Raw genomic sequence first — 16615 nt, forward strand, 5'->3', positions numbered from 1 at the left:
GAACGCGCCCTTGTGGAATTTTGTATGTGCGATAAAATACAAAATTGTAATATTTAATGTTCGATACCAGTTGTTTTATTCTATATTTATAAATAATGTCATTCAAAATACGTACAATGTTTAATAATTTACAAACTTTGTATATTTTCTAATATACCATAATATTTATATTTTAAAATTAAAAATGTAAATTAAGTTTTCATTTAGAAACTGGTGTAAACTGTTTGTAAAAATCAATTATTTTAACATATACATGTACATAGAACTTACATGTAAAAACTGATATAATGATGGTAGACTTCTAAAAACAAAGAAAAAATGTTTTTGAAGCAAAAATCATTGCTTTATTACATAGCCAAAATTCTATTCATTATATAAAAAATTGTTTATTTCATACATTCTTTATTCTATATGCGCAGTCGACGAATCCAACATTTCAACTTCGGAACTGATATCACTGGAATAATTTACGACAACCTCTCGTGGATTGTGATCTACTTTATCAGAAGTATTGTCTTCAGCTTTACTTGAATCTTCTCCCCATCCAGAAAATAGATTTACTCTTAGTTTATCAATATCTTGATTAGCTGGCCCGGTTATATTATTTCCACTCTCCAACGTCCCTGTATTGTCTGTTTCCTGATGTCTAACTTCAGGAAATTTATACTTCGGAATCTCGACAGGAGCATCTAATAAGAATGACTGATAATTAGATACGATTATTTGAAAAAAATATAGGGAAAAGAAACATGATTTTAGATACCCGGATATGGAGGTGATTCCTCTATGAGTTGTTCCATACAATAAGTTAACATAGTTGTTGTAAATGTGTCATCTCTTCTTAGACCAAGTGCTCTGTGAAAAGCATCAACAGCTTCCTGTGTATTGCCCATCAATGCATGAATAAAACCTACCGCAGAATATGTTGATGGATTCAATGGATTTAATACCAATGCCTGTAATCATAAAAGAGATAAGATTAATATAGAAACAATTTTTAATAAAACTATATTTAATTACTATTTTTTTCTTAACCTGTTGATGATATTCCAATGCTTCTTCATATTTCTTCATTTTTCTACAAGTGTGACCCAAATTATTCAGAAGTGCTTCCCATTTACTAGGTAGAATAACATCCTTCAGACCACCTTGAATTCTTTTCATGGCTTCCTTAAATTGCCGTTCAGCAGTTTTGTAACTGTATTCGATGAAATGACAACTCTTGATAAATTAGGCAGATTTCCAAAAACCGTGGAAGGGTAGAAGTACACTAATCAGGTTGCAGAGTGAGCTTTGAACTTCTCTTTTCTACAGTATAATAACTTTTTAGGGATAATATCAGAATAAATATAAAACCACTTACTCTAAATTATAAAAAGATATAACACCCATTTCATGTATAACAAATGGGTCATTTGCAGCTATTCCTTGAGCCTGTTGGAAAAACTTATCAGCCAATTTGAGATTATTTGTTAAGCCACATTCAAGTCCAATGTATAAAAGTGGCAGATGACACCCTTTCATTAACTGAGATGCTCTAAAATAAGCAGCCATTGCCTGATCATGTTCATTCTCTACTGCAAAGGAATGCCCATAAGCTAACCAAGCAGGACCAAATAATTTATCTAAGGCAGTAGCTTTTGCTAAATATCTTCGAGCTGGATCACTTTTACCTGCAATTATATTAGATATATACAACAATAAATAAGAAAGGTAAAATTATTTAATTAAAATTATAATTACCTATGCTATAATAATAACATCCAACTGCAAACCATGCTAAGGCCATGTCTGGGTATAAATCAACTAACTTATGTGCCAAATAAAATAAAGCTGAAAAGTTATTATATAAAATTATACAGAAAACTATAAATTATAAATTTCTTTTATTGTAATTGCTTACTTACCATTAGTCTTTTTTAGTTCTACTAAACAAGCAATATGTATTGGTAAACATGAATTATGGTAAGGGTCTTTTTTTAATATTCTAAAACACAAGATTATAAATGTATATACACATTTACATGATATAAAAGTAATATTTTTTTTCACAAATTACCGTTCTGTAAGTGAGAAGCATTTATGATAATCACAGTTATAATATAATCTTTCTGCTTCTGCAACTTCCATGTCCAGATTATCTAATAATCTGTCTGTGACAAGAACTCCCATTACACTACAAGTTACAAGTGATTGTTTCTTATTTGGTTCTTGATATTTCTTTAGTTTACTTTCATACAATAACCGTAAAAGCTCTGCTTCAGCTTCTGTGCATTGCTCACTAAATGGAAGAGATTCCAGTAGTTCTTTTTCTAATAAAATTACATACACCTTAGATTACTAATGTCTATATTCACATCATACATTCATACTTTTCTTACCTTCAGAAGCTGAAAGCATTTGATTTTGAACTAATGCTTCAAATGCCTGATAGGAATACACATCACAATGTAAAGCTTGTTTGTAGCAATCAGTTGCTACTGCTTGATTATTCATAGCTTCATACACCCTTCCTTTTACATACAATATTGAACTTTGTACCTATCACAGAATTCAAATGGATTCATAAAATCTTATTAAATTAACATAACTTTTGGGAAAATCATGAAGAATTATTTATACTTAATCACATTTTTTGGAGCATCTTCAAATATATCAGTACGATCTGTAAAACCTGATTGTGTTATGTTTGTACATATCTCTGATTCTTTAATGACTTGCAATGCTTCATTATATTCTTTTGCTTCTAAGAGACTTCTTACTGTTAAATAATGGCACATTACATCTGTCTACAAAACAATATTAATATAATTTGTAAAATGTATGTATATATATATATCAAAGTTTTATAGTGTTGGTAAATATAACAAAGTTAAAATTTACCTTTTCTAGTCCTTTGTTTCTAATAAGGTGTGCAGCTCTATGATACTGTTTCATTAGATACATACAATGAGCTAAAGTACATATATCCTTAGGATCTTCATTACTTAATGAAACAACTTTATCTGCCCAAAACAAAGCTGCACTGTATAAATGCTGTAAATAAATCAGTAGTTAAGTTTCCATGGTAGATTTAAATAGCTGAATATCTTTGATAAACTCTAATGAATCTTTAAACCTTACCAGATCGATATACGATTTAATTAACTTTCTGCAATTATCCAAGTCAATATTTTTATTATCTAACAAATTATGCATTTTTTCATAATCTACATTAACACTTTGACGCGCCATGTTTAATTTAAATTTTAAGGGTTAGGTATGTTCTCCCCTCCAAAGAATCACTGTTTATGTACTTTTTTATAAGATTTATTTTGTATCAATAATATTTGAATTTTATCGTAAAAAATATACAATTTTTACTTTATTACGTACTATATAAATAATTACATAAAATGTTTTTTGATACAATGTAAAATAATTTACAATTTTAAATACGCAATACATTGATAGCATTACATACTTGGCAGAATAATTCAGTAATGATTTCTGTAATTTTTTCAACAATATCATTGGTTAATACATAGGAAAAATGCACGTGGCGCTGTATAACAAAACATTATTCTACTTCATAGATCTTCCGTGTGTGGCACTGTGGTTGATAATCAAGAATTTTGAATCTTCTTCCTTACTGTAAAAATTACAAACGCGGATAGTAGAGATAGAAGATGGTAAGAAATGAACGAATCGCGTGCTAATGCAAACGAATCTAATCGAACATCATTCGCGACAACCGTGTAATTCTCGGTATTGTCGACGTATTAAAGATTTCAGTGACGATATATCATTTTACCTGATAATGATGTAAAAAAGTAAAGTGAGGCTGAAAGGGGGGTAAGAGTTCGGCGAACGGAACGGCCAAAAACTCTTGCAGGCGATGTCAAACATGCGGCGACGAATTTTGCAGAAAAATCTACCAAATCGACAGCGTGTTTTGGCCAAGATTTGTCAGTGAAACCAGTGCCAATGAGTGTGAATATATGGCGGCGCGAGTACTTTTACTGAGCATCTTGTTTACAGAAGTGTTAAAGCCCGCTTGTGCCGCAGGTATATCTCCCTCCTTTCTTCCTATCTAATCTGTTTATATTCGACAACTCATATACGCTGGACCACGCGCTAACGTCTTTTTTCTATTCTTTTTATTGCCAAAGTACTGAATCCTTCTTGTCACGTAAAAATAGAAATTCCTTTTTGAATTATTAAAATACATTTATTTCAAAAAGAAACAACTGTTCTGTTTAAATGTTTTGTTTATATTTCTTACAACATGGGTATGAAATAAATTATTCGAAAATGAACATATTAGAATATCTAGATATGTAAGCAACGAAAATATAATTAAATTGTAATGCTGCAATTTATTTAATTTATCTTTGCATTTAGTATTGTATAATTACTATAAGAACAATGCTTTTACAGCTTCACTTATAATATGTAATTGCAATCTTATTTTTTAATGACATTACAAAGAATTCATTGCAGGTGTATTTTAATTTACTATTAGAAAAGATATAAACATAATTTTAATGTAAAATAGTAAATTTATAGTAAAATAAAAGTCATGGAAATTTGTTAACAATTTGCATAAATTTATGTATTCCCATATATTCTAGGTGTCAAAGAATTTGGAACCGGTTTACATAACAAAAACGTATCTAAATCAGAAAATTTCAACACTAGTCCAACCAAAGGTTCTGGCATTACACTGGAAATTCAACCAAGTGGTCATGTGATATTAGGAAAAAGAGGAATTACACTTAGTTGTATAGCTGGATCAAATCAGAGTATCTCTTGGTTACACAATGGAGTACCAGTACCACCATGTGGTATTACACGCTGTACTGTTCTCAAAAATGGTTCTCTTCACTTGTATAAGGTATATTTTTAAAATTATTAATTGTGTGATGTGTTTAAGTTGATGTTATTTAATGTTATCATATTATTTCATTTTTGTTTACTTCAGATGGTGCAGAAATTTAAAGACAAAAATAATGCTACTGTTAATGTTAGAAATTATGGTAAAGATGAGTACCGTTGTGTAGCACAAACTAGTTTAGGACTCTTAAGATCATCTCCTACATTTATTCGAATAGCAGGTAAGTTTCCCATTTAATATTTTATCTTTCATGTTCTTGATATTTCTTACTAAAATACAAAATTACATTTATTCATATTGTAGAACTTGCCCATGTATTTAAAGAATTATCAGAAAATATAACTGCACAAGAGGGTGAAGTAGCAAGAGTGTCTTGCTTAATAGATAGTGTTCCTTTTCCTCCTAATATCACATGGCAACATAATGGAAAAATATTGTTGCCCAATCAGAGTAACTTAAAGTAAGAAAGTTTTGATTGATAGTAACCCATTAAGTAATTTATGATGATAATAATGATAATAATAATATGTGATTTACAGTACTAGATATATTATGGTACCACCAGGTGTTCTGTATATAAAAGCAACGAAGTTATCAGATGCTGGTTCATATAGGTATAAATGCGGAATTATGTATATCATAAATCCAAATGTTTAAATTGAAGTAAACTACATTATTTGTTTCTGTAGATGTATAGTAACTAATGAATTCCTAAAGAAAACCAAAAAAAGTAAGGAAGCAAAATTATCTGTTATCTCTCGACCAGAGGGTAATGGATCACATACACCATCATCATTGTTTCCACAAGTTTCATACAATCATTGGTTAATAAATGGATCGAATATTAGTTTAGTATGTGCTGCATCTGGGTATCCACTTCCATTTATGACATGGTCGTTTATTCCTCGCTATCCTGGTAATTTATATGCATATATTTGTATGTTATTTAAATATTTTAAATGGAAATGAAAAATAATTTATTAATTTCTAGATAATAATAACGTTACACAACCTCGCATTTTACTTAATTCTAGTATTGGTATTAGTATATTATCATTGATAAATGTGAGCGCATCAGATGCAGGAGTTTATATATGTTCTACAAAAAATTTTGTTACAAATAATTCAGAGGTTCAGGTATGTTATTATAGCATATTATTATACATAATTGCTGACAATTTCAATTACATGTGATAAAATGTATTTCAGAATGTAACTGTGGATGTATCAATACCACCTTCATTTTTAAAGACACCTACAAATCAACTATGTCCAAATGGCAGAACTGCAAGATTTGAATGTCAAGCACAAGGGTTACCTGTGCCTAAAATATATTGGTTGAAAGATTCATCAAATATTACAGTGAATGGTAAAATTTATTACAACGTTTATATACATTCAGTTTGGAACACAATGCAATTGTACATAAATTTGTTACAGGGCGTAGAACTATATATGTAAAAGACTATAACAAAATGGAACTGGCAATATCAGCAACAGTTCCATCGGATTCTGGTATTTATCAATGCGTTGCTGTTAATTCAGCGGGAGAAATATGGGCCGCAGGTCGGCTTCAAGTAAATACAACTCGTAATAGTCCTGCTGCACCTACCTCTTTAAAATGCCGTGCTCTGTCACCAGTTAAAATTTTTATTTCCTGGGAACCACCAAAGTTTCTACCACATAACAGTATTAAAGCTTATACCGTCCATTACAGTCCCGTAGGTGAGTGCATTAAACAGTTTGAAATTAAGGGAAATGTTAATAACAATCAGATATAACGTAATATTCTTTTGTATACATAGAAGGAGGTAAAGAAGAAGTTTCTCCGCCTGAACCGGGTAATTCTACATCAGTAGAAGTAACGAAACTTCTCGAACCATTTACGAATTACTCTTTCTATATACGAGTGTGGAACAATTATGGTCCTAGCGATCAATCAGCCACCATTTTGTGTTCTACAGCCCCGAGTGGTATGTTGTTTTTTAATGTTCATTATTTTAAATGTAACAAGCACGTACAAAAGTATCTTTTTAATTAGTTCCTAAAGGTACACCAAAAGTAAAAGCGAATGTAATTAGTAGTACAAAATTAAATGTATCATGGGAACCACTAACTAAAAAGGAGGCTCGTGGTATTGTGGTACAATACAAGTTACAACACAGACTGCATCAACATCCATCTACTCGTGTTCTTTATTTACCTGCTACTGTGGAATCTTATGTAATTCCTGGTATGCATTCAATACTTTATATTGATAAAATCGATTAAACTTGATCTGATATTACTTTAAAATAATTTTAAAAGATTTAATACCTGGAGCACAGTATGATGTACGAGTATTAGCAAAAACAAAACAAGGATGGCCTAACCTGAGTGAATCACAACTGGAATGGACAACTGTAACTATGCCATCGACTGAATCTAATCAATTCGTTATCAAAAACATTGTGGATATGCAAATGTTAATCATAAATGCTTCAATTGTAAAAGTTAGTATAAATACTTTTAAAATTATGAGTTATTTTTTTAAAATCGTTCTATACATATTACCTTAATATAATATGAAAATTATTAACACCAGGTAAAATGGAAAATAAATGTTAAAGAAAATGATAAAATTGCATCAGAATTTGATCATTGGCAAATTTATTGTGAAAATCAAAGTGGACATAAATTAGATACTATTTTTTTACCAAAAAATGTTACTGAATACGTATTTACTAATCTCGGTAAGCAATATCATAGTAATTCATATATTATTGTGTGCTTAGAGAGTAATTGATACCACTTTTATTTAGATGTAAATGTTTCTTATACGATGGGTTTATGTATGATAAACTCGGGTGAAACAACAGGCTGTTTAATGAAACAAATAGAAACTATTCTACCTGATACAAGTGAGCCTATCATAAATTTGAATTCTATTAGAATATAAGCATCGCAATATTATATTGTACATCATTAATATTTTTCTTTATTTAGATAATGTACCAATAGCCCTGGAAGCTATTCCCGTTTCACCTACTTCTATAAGTGTGACGTGGTCATTGAATGATGAGCAAGAAGTGAATTCCTTTGAATTATGTTATCAAGCAATTCATGCAATAAATTTAGATGGGCCTAAATGTATTATTATGTAAGTATAAAATATTCACTCTATTTTTATTTATAACTTAAGTGTTTTAATATTAAACATTTTAAATATATTTTTCAGAAATGATACCAAGGCAAATATTGATAAACTCAAACCGTTTACATTATATCAGTTTAAAGTAAGAGCTATTAAAAATAATACAAACCAAAGCACTTTTTACAGTGAATCGGTAGAATGTTATACAAACGAAGACAGTAAGTGTAAACATACATTAAATTTGTATAAATTTTAATGAGCATACAATAACTTATGTATATTAATAATTTCAGTTCCTGGTAAGGTAGAAGAAGTACAATGGTATTTAGTAAACAATACGAAAGTTCGAATCGCATGGAAGGAACCAAGTAATATAAACGGTATTATACAAAATTATTTTGTTGTCTACACCATGGATTTAATGGATTCGACTACAACGTGGAGAAATGTGACGGTACCTGGTAATAAAACTTCGACGACTTTACCTGGTTTAATTCCGGGGAAACGATATTTTGTCATGGTGCAAGCAACCACAAAAGCTGGTTACGGTAAACCATCGGATCCCATAATTATTATTACTGGTGGTAGTACGACGAAAGTACCTTCTTCGCCAAATGAACAAGAGCCACCACATAACACGAAACCTGATCAAAGCCTCGGCAAGTAGCGAATAAACAATTAAGTCAGAATGTTTATTTATTACGTAGTATGAAAATTATTGTGTTTATCTATTTTTAGGCGTAATTCTTGGTGTTAGTATTAGTATTGGATTTATTACAATCTGTTTATGTAGTATATATTGTCGAAAAAAATGTCAAAATGCGCGTCTTTCAAGAGAAAATGCACAATCGGGGAAGAGTCGTGTATTAACACGAAATGGGAGTAGATGTTGTACGGATCAATCTTCTACATCGGTGAATCAACAGACGAATAGTAGAGTGTCGCCTAATGAAATTGAACTTGCTGTTCTTTGTCCATCATCTCCCGTTACAACTAATTCTCATTTAGATACGAAAGTACGTATAAATTAATATTTTTCTATAGTTGAATATAATATTTTATTGAAGTACATTGTTACAGGGTGGAAAATCTAATGGGATTCTTGAATCGTGTGCGAAAGAACCTTTATTACCATCATGGGAACTAAACGGCGAAACTAAAGATATCCACGTAACAAAAAATTCACAGGTATAAATAATTTTGATTTCAAACAGTGCAAACTTTTTAACAAAGTTGGTATAGTAAAACTAACGTATATTTCACACTATAGTACAAAACGAAGGACAGTGTTGTCTTAAACAAACAAAAACAAGAGCAAGAGCCAGAACAAGATCTAGAGGTTATACAGCTCACAATGGTCAATTGTACTTTAGGCAGTAGTAGTAGCAGTTTAAATAATAACTCTGGATGTACAGACGGAGATACGTCCTTACCAAAATCTATGTGTATATCTGTTCCGGCACTTGGACCAAATGGATGAAAACATTAGGCAATATTATTACGTGTTCACGTTTGCTTACCATGTGAATGTGCAACAAGTAAAATGAAGAAATGTTCATACAGTTTAAATCAATTGCAAGGTATGTATACATACGACTGTACAAATATGTGTATACACATACGCATTAACGCGAATTAAAAGCAACAAGAACGAAAGAAAGCAGAAGCAAATTACTACATTTTACAAGTTTAACAGAGTGTGACTTGTAAATGAAAGTACTGATGCATACCTGTACATGATTAATGTAAATAATAGTGTTTTAAAAATGTGTCGAATCTGGACATTTCAGCTGTTACCTTGTACATAACTTTTCGAAGCAAGTTATTTTTGTTGATCCAGTATCCCAATATTTACAGTTTGACAAAACTTCTGACAATTCTTATATTTAATTTTACATAAAATGATACTGTGGCACAGATGAATCATTCAAATGATACTTAACAAAATATTCATTAAATAACTTGCTCATATAACATATATAAAACATACTGAATTGACACTTGTAGAACGGCAGAAAAATATGAAATTGAACATTAAACAAATAGGATAGTACGAAAATTTTCGATGATCTTGTAAATAAGATGTCTGTTTATTATATGTTCATAAAATACTACGTTTTAAATAATAATTAAAAACAAGTAAATAATGCATTCCTTCGCATTACAACAAAAAACAAAATTATTAAATATCCAAGTTACGGGTATGGCCTAATCTAATTCATATGTTGCTTTTAAAGAGAGCGATAGTACTGATCATTCCACAATTTTAAGTTTCCTGTTAACTAAAGTTCAATAGACATGGAAGAATTTTAGGTTTTAAGAAATTTAGAAAAGAAAAATATTAATCAAATTTTAATTAATACATTGAAAATATAGCTTAGATTTTCTTTTTATTACAAATATTATAACAAAGTACACATATACCATTAAAGATTTTGGTAAATATTTATTCTATTGAAGAATACGACGTTATCAAGCATTTTTGAAAAAGTAATTGAAATGTTAATATTAATTTAACACAATTTTTTTTATATTACATGTTGATAATTGTATTATATGCTATTAAAATGTATGAAAAGAACAGGAAAAAGTAGAATTAAAAAGAAATGATCAAATTTTTATAATGTATACACAGATGTATGTAAGTATAAAAAAAAACTGAATCATATATTGAAAATACTGATTGAACAATTGGAAGTACTGAATATAGTCTATATATTTTTTCCTGTTCACTATGACAGTCTAAACAATAGAGATCAATCTTCTGTTGTACAAGACGTATAAGGTTAACTATATCATACAAATGCAAAAACATGAAACAAAACTACAAACATATTCCAGACTGGTGCATGTTACCATGACAAAAAACCCAATACAGTACCTGATAGAATAAGCTATATCTTTTAGAGTGAGACATAGATATGTCATGTTATTATTGTACCTCCATTAATTGTTATTTATTACATTTTATATTCAGTACTATTTTAAACGATCACATTACACTGAATTATGCAATAACATAATCACTGCAAGCACAGTATAAAATCATGTAAAAAAATAGAATTACTTCAATATGCACATATTAGAGATTTTATCGTATATTTATTACACAGATTTCTACATCTTTATACAAAATAATTTGTTAAACATATAATTTAAAGTCATTGCTGAAAAATGATTTTGCCTTATATTAAGGAGAGGTGGTTGCTCTTAATACAAGCTTTCTATAACATATATTCCATACCTATTCTTTTGTAAATGTAAATTACAACTTACATTATTTTATTCAGTCTCAGAACTAATAGATTACTACTTGAAATATTTACAAGATCTGATATACCGTTACAGATAGAAGTATGTTTTATTTAAACGCCATGTATGGAATTTGTTACATATTTTATATTCACAATTAGAATCTCAGTTCATATATACATGATTATAGTTATTCATTCTTGACATTTTTACAACAAATATCATTTGTTGTAATTATATTGCACTAGTATAATGCTTGTTTTGTGATTTTTATTTAAATAATTTGTTTCCATTTGTTATCATATTTAACACAATCTGTTACATTTTATGTTACTGACATGTAGTAGTATACTTTTATATTTGTTGAAGGTATTTGTTACTCTTCTTGGAGTTGAATAAGAAATGAAAATTGGTGTATAATGATAGGCAACTGATCGCTCATAAAATGTTTTTCTTTTACATTATACTTTCAGTATGTCTTTAAGTATCTTTTACACTGTGAGTATATTTTAATTATTAAGCTTATACAGTTTTATATTGACAAATTTGAGAAAGCATAAAGAAGTAAATTAAAAACAAAAAAAAAAAAACAAAAAAAATATAAAAAGGATAGATCAAAAGCATCAACAAAGTAAAGAGAATGTACTAATGACATATAATGGCAGAAACATGTAGCAAACATTATGCCTTCTGTATACAAATCTTAATTATTGATTTTGGTAATCTTTGTAAAAAAAGAAAAAAGATGAGTGTAGGTTTAAAAAGTATTTTTATCAGTTTACTTTTAACAGCATAGTATACTGTATTTGTTAAGTGCGATGTTGTTTTGACTGCTGTTGACGTGAATCTATTGAAAAATCCTAATTGCGTTAATTATGTACCTACATAAATTTACCAATTCATAAAAGAACCTTCACCGAACACTTAAAACGAAGTTGGACTTATTGATGTTAAGTAGGAAAAAATTTTCATACATGATTCCCTTAATTAATTGTGTAAATGTGATAAGTTTCAAACTTTGTAAAAAGGCAGAAATGAATAAAATAGAGTCGCCGTGCTGTTGTATAAGCATTATAACTTCAAGAAATGAATTCTGATTACAGTATTGAAGTACAAAGCAATAAACATTATTGTATGTAGATTACAAATAGGAGCAACAAGTATTGTAAACGTAACATTTAGAGTATAACATTTTATATTAAAAGAAAGAAAAATTGGAATTGAGGCTATTTTGATCACAATTTTTTAATAAATTTGTTTTAATAAAATATTGTATAGGCTTTGATTTAGGTATATTTATATCTACTTCTAAACTTCATTATGCTAAGCAATATTTCAATTAAGTGTATAAGATTTCTTGTTATCTATAGCATATTCTTCATCTATACATATATCAAATTTATTTCCCTTATATTTCATACAAATCCGCACCATTACTACATAATAAGGGCAATAGCTTTTAAAAGAACACCAATTCAATAGTATTGGCCATACATAATATTATCAAAGTATTAATTATGTTGTACGGCGACTCTAGTCAAATAAATATACCTCCATTATTACCACCCTATATAAGGGTAGGTAGTTTACATTACTTAATTTTAACTTAACCACAGTACCTATTACACAGCACTATAATTTAAATTTATACAGTTTACCTCAGAAAATATTTTCTCCCATACAATGGGTAGATAAGCCAAGACATTATACTTTATTTTATATAATATATATATAAAAATGAGAAGTAAATCCGGTAAAAATTGAAATTTGTATTATTATCGTTAATTATAGTAATTATTACGTATTAAGCAAGCTTTATTAATTTATTTTTCGTAAACTCATATCATTTTTTTTTACTGATCCTTATATTATTAACCTGTTGCGATAATTATGCTATTTTTTAGGGTGCAGTTACTTTATATAAATATTTTACCTGCAACTTGTACATACATTATCTGCAGAAAATATTAAAAACAAATATATATATTTATGTGTATATATATTTGTTTAATATATTATGTATAATGAACTACATGAAATTATTATAATCTTATTGTTTAAAGTATTAAAATTAAAACAATACACAAAATATTTAATGATATTGTTGACCCTTCTGAACACAGTATCTTGTTGTAACCAATGATTGAATAAAATTAAGACAACAATGTATCAATGTTGCTGGTATATGAAAAATAAAAGTTAGTATCCTTTCCCAGAAAATATAACTAAGTAATGTTAAAGGTATAATAAAATAATCAAATGAATGCATAAATGAGTAACTTTATTGTAAAAGTATCGTAACAATTGCTTCAAAAGAGTAATACTATTAATTTTATTTGGCTTTTAGTGCCATTAGCCTATGAAATTTTTGTTACATTCTATGCAAAAGTAGGCTTACTTAATTTTATATTATAAATCTACCGATTTGCTTAATTTTGGCGTTTTTGAAACAGGTTTTAGCTTAATTAACATTATTTGTACTTGATTTAATACACTATATACTTCAAATGTTCCTAATATTCTAAACTTACATAACTGTAAGACCATTTACTTGGAATAAAAAGATTTCTATTTATGAGTCACAGCTCTTGGAAGATATATATTAAATGGAATGCAATGGATATAAAAACACAAAATCTTGTATAAATATCTGTAAATCTTGTTAGTTCTTTAACAGTTTTATTTGTATTCCCAGTCTTGAAAAATTCAGTACAAAAAAATTTGTTTTGGCGATGTACATAATTCTTTAAAATATTTCCCCAAATAACGTTATATTCTATAATATATATATAAGTTTGGGCATGTAAAAGATTTCTCAACCTCACGTTAATCTTACAGGTCAAAACGTGACTAGCAGTTCAAAAATGCAAAAATTTTATACTTCAAACTACAATAAAATTAAGTACATTAATTTCTAGTTTATCACATTTGTAATAGGCTTATATATGAAATCTTCATATTCCATCTGTATACTCTCTCTAAACATGGCTAACAATATTTTTGTTAGCAGGTAAAATACGAGTATGGTATATAACATACAATAGAGTATATAACTTGCATATATTACTAGGCACAAGGTGAAACGCTCCAAAAATTATTTATACAAATCATTGTAAATTTCTTCAATAATTAATCATGGCAGTCTGCATGGTTAAGATTCATAAAACCAAGGAATGTGGAAATATCTTCATGTTTACATAGTCATCCAAAACCTAGAAACCAATAATTAATGTAATATATGTTTGAAAAATAATAGTTTACCAATTATTATAAATGTTCTTACAGATGCTTAAATAATTACCTCTTTTAAAGCGTCTTTTGTGAGTTTTGGATAAAAATAACTAAATCCAGTACTTGTTAATTTTCCTGGTTGCATATATAAATGTTTGTTATAAAGAAGTTCTTGATCAATATATGGAGAAAGAGGACTATTTTCCACTCCATCTTTGTTACAAGCATCTGCCCAAGGTCCCATATGTTTATCATTTACTTCTTCGACTACAGAACTCATGTCTGTCTAGGATATGTAGCAAAAAATAACCTTTTAAATTTGCATTGACAGTTTATAATTTGTACATTATGCATTTGTAATAAGATTTTTTTTCATACTTTAGCTAATGTAGACAGTGCAGTACCCCAGTAATCATGATTGATATTAAACAACTCTGAAACAATTGCACTGATTGAACCTTGAGTTGAATCACCTTCATCAACAACATTGTATGTTTGACCAATAGCCTCTGGCTTATTCATAACATGCCAAATAGCTCTAGCTACATCTCTCACATGAACTGTGTTCATATGAAGATCTGGTCCCCAAAGTAATTTCATCATTTCTCCCAAATGTTTATAAACTGCTCCCACTACTAAACGTGGTGCTATAAAAAGATCAATTTTTATGATGTATCTTATAGAAAGGGTTTATTCATTTATTATGATGAAACACTATTGTTACCTAAACCATTTCTGTCTCCACAACCATAAACAATAGCTGGTCTAAGTATTGTATACTTCAAATCTGGTATGTTTTTCAAATCATTTTCTACCAGTAATTTATACTTGGCAACAAATGTCCATGGTTCCCCATTATCTTCCTCTTTGAGAGGATTCTATAAAATGATTAATTTATTGATTTCATCTTTTAAATGAATTACTTAACAAAGGGATATTACAATTTACATACTTTATCAGTAGCATTGAAATTACCAGATGATATTTCTACATAACGATTAACCTGTAGTTTTGCTGCTTGCTGAGCACAATTCATGCTCAGCTTATAAATTCCCTCTTTATATACAGGATCTGTTTGACCACTTTTTGTTTCTCCAGCACAATTAATCACATAATCAATTGACTCATCTGACGCAAATGCATTCTGACAAGATGCTACAAATAATTGTAAGAAAAATGATTATAAGGCATGTAGATGGTACAATGATTGTTTAAATTTCTCATGAAAAACCACTGTTAGAATTTTAATTACCTGCATTAATTAAATTAGCACTTTTAAATTCGACTGAAGGATGTTCAAATAACTGTTGGTGTTTAGGATTGAGCCAAGCTGTTTGTGGAGGTACTTTGTCTACGATACGTATAAAAGACACGAGATCGTTCTCCAATAAGTATTCCACAAGATTACGTCCTATGAAACCGCATCCTGTTTTGGCGATAAAACTTCTTTAGTTCTATTTATCGCTTCCGTTATACTATCATTCAAAATGGTACTTACCCCCTAAAATTATGACTCTTGGCTTTCTATCAGAATCAGACGTTGCCATAATTACTGGTCATTTAAAGTAAAACAATTATTTCTCCGTTTTGTCTTCTACACTTCGATTAAAGCAGGAAAGTCATTAGGCGTTATGACACTTCGGTTGCGATATAATTATCAGATTACTGCTACTTGTCACCTAACCTTAAAAACTTAAAGAAATGTGTTACTATGAATCTGTATCAATATCTTTTGTCGAAATCATCAACAGTAATCTTAATTTCAGTTGATTTAAGTTAAAAGAAGACAAAATCATGAGACAGTTCACCGACGATTCTCGGATAGAGTTTAAGTATAGTCTAAATTACACATCAACCATTAACAAAATATAAAGAGTAAGAACCGGTAAGAACTCGGAACAAAGTTATGATTGATTAATGTGTATTTAGCGCAGTCGATAAGAACGTTCCTCTGTTTTATTAACGCAAAAGTTAAAGATATTCAAATTTATACTTATATGCTATAAATTAATATTACTCAGTTTATAAAGTAACTTCAAAGTTTAAAGTGAATTCCTCATTATTTGTATAGAAGATTACTGGTAATAAGATATTACTTTATCCCTGATTTGTGTTTTTGTACC

The 16615-nt window shown here is 29.0% G+C and overlaps 3 protein-coding genes across 4 annotated transcripts; 1 reads left to right on the forward strand and 2 right to left on the reverse strand.

Annotated features, from left to right (window-relative positions):
- Positions 1-188: 188 nt before the first annotated feature.
- LOC114878154 (cell division cycle protein 16 homolog) lies at positions 189-3516 on the reverse strand. Of its 2 annotated transcripts, XM_029191631.2 has the most exons (12): positions 3124-3516; positions 2884-3036; positions 2631-2789; positions 2382-2541; positions 2060-2312; positions 1908-1987; positions 1744-1833; positions 1364-1673; positions 1036-1198; positions 764-956; positions 398-689; positions 189-301 (listed from the first exon to the last, which is right to left on the reverse strand). In XM_029191631.2, the coding sequence occupies exons 1-11, from the start codon at positions 3232-3234 to the stop codon at positions 403-405; spliced, it is 1959 nt and encodes a 652-aa protein (XP_029047464.1). In that variant the 5' UTR covers positions 3235-3516; the 3' UTR covers positions 189-301; positions 398-402. The 2 variants fall into 2 exon arrangements, with proteins under 2 accessions (XP_029047464.1, XP_029047455.1); XM_029191622.2 differs by lacking the exon at positions 189-301 and having other exon boundaries at positions 307-689.
- An 87-nt stretch (positions 3517-3603) lies between these two features.
- On the forward strand, positions 3604-12184 carry LOC114878147 (protogenin-like). Its single transcript, XM_029191609.2, has 20 exons — positions 3604-4047; positions 4614-4876; positions 4964-5096; positions 5180-5336; positions 5416-5490; positions 5566-5792; positions 5868-6013; positions 6086-6245; positions 6317-6601; positions 6682-6849; positions 6918-7109; positions 7184-7368; positions 7461-7608; positions 7678-7776; positions 7862-8015; positions 8094-8227; positions 8303-8668; positions 8748-9025; positions 9090-9197; positions 9280-12184. Exons 1-20 carry the CDS (start codon positions 3981-3983, stop codon positions 9487-9489), a joined length of 3555 nt encoding a protein of 1184 aa, XP_029047442.1. The 5' UTR covers positions 3604-3980; the 3' UTR covers positions 9490-12184.
- A 1337-nt stretch (positions 12185-13521) lies between these two features.
- Positions 13522-16380, reverse strand: LOC114878383. The gene is made up of 7 exons (XM_029192141.2): positions 15991-16380; positions 15745-15918; positions 15445-15647; positions 15217-15370; positions 14871-15139; positions 14563-14778; positions 13522-14473 (listed from the first exon to the last, which is right to left on the reverse strand). Exons 1-7 carry the CDS (start codon positions 16037-16039, stop codon positions 14420-14422), a joined length of 1119 nt encoding a protein of 372 aa, XP_029047974.1. The 5' UTR covers positions 16040-16380; the 3' UTR covers positions 13522-14419.
- Positions 16381-16615: the final 235 nt, after the last annotated feature.

This window comes from Osmia bicornis, chromosome 3 (genome assembly GCF_907164935.1).
Source record: "Osmia bicornis bicornis chromosome 3, iOsmBic2.1, whole genome shotgun sequence".
NCBI classification, from domain to species: domain Eukaryota; kingdom Metazoa; phylum Arthropoda; class Insecta; order Hymenoptera; family Megachilidae; genus Osmia; species Osmia bicornis.

Bases quoted from the DNA above. Each gene is read 5' to 3' on its own strand.
- LOC114878147 (XM_029191609.2), top strand. From the start codon at position 3,981: ATGGCGGCGCGAGTACTTTTACTGAGCATCTTGTTTACAGAAGTGTTA. The intron at 7,369-7,460 runs GTTAGTATAAAT...TATTAACACCAG, and splicing joins TAAATGCTTCAATTGTAAAA to GTAAAATGGAAAATAAATGT. The intron at 9,026-9,089 runs GTACGTATAAAT...ACATTGTTACAG, and splicing joins ATTCTCATTTAGATACGAAA to GGTGGAAAATCTAATGGGAT.
- LOC114878383 (XM_029192141.2), bottom strand. From the start codon at position 16,039: ATGGCAACGTCTGATTCTGATAGAAAGCCAAGAGTCATAATTTTAGGG. The intron at 15,919-15,990 runs GTAAGTACCATT...TCGCCAAAACAG, and splicing joins AAGAGTCATAATTTTAGGGG to GATGCGGTTTCATAGGACGT. The intron at 15,648-15,744 runs GTAATTAAAATT...AATTATTTGTAG, and splicing joins TGCTAATTTAATTAATGCAG to CATCTTGTCAGAATGCATTT.
- LOC114878154 (XM_029191631.2), bottom strand. From the start codon at position 3,234: ATGGCGCGTCAAAGTGTTAATGTAGATTATGAAAAAATGCATAATTTG. The intron at 3,037-3,123 runs GTAAGGTTTAAA...ATTTATTTACAG, and splicing joins TTAAATCGTATATCGATCTG to CATTTATACAGTGCAGCTTT. The intron at 690-763 runs GTATCTAAAATC...CATTCTTATTAG, and splicing joins GGAATCACCTCCATATCCGG to ATGCTCCTGTCGAGATTCCG.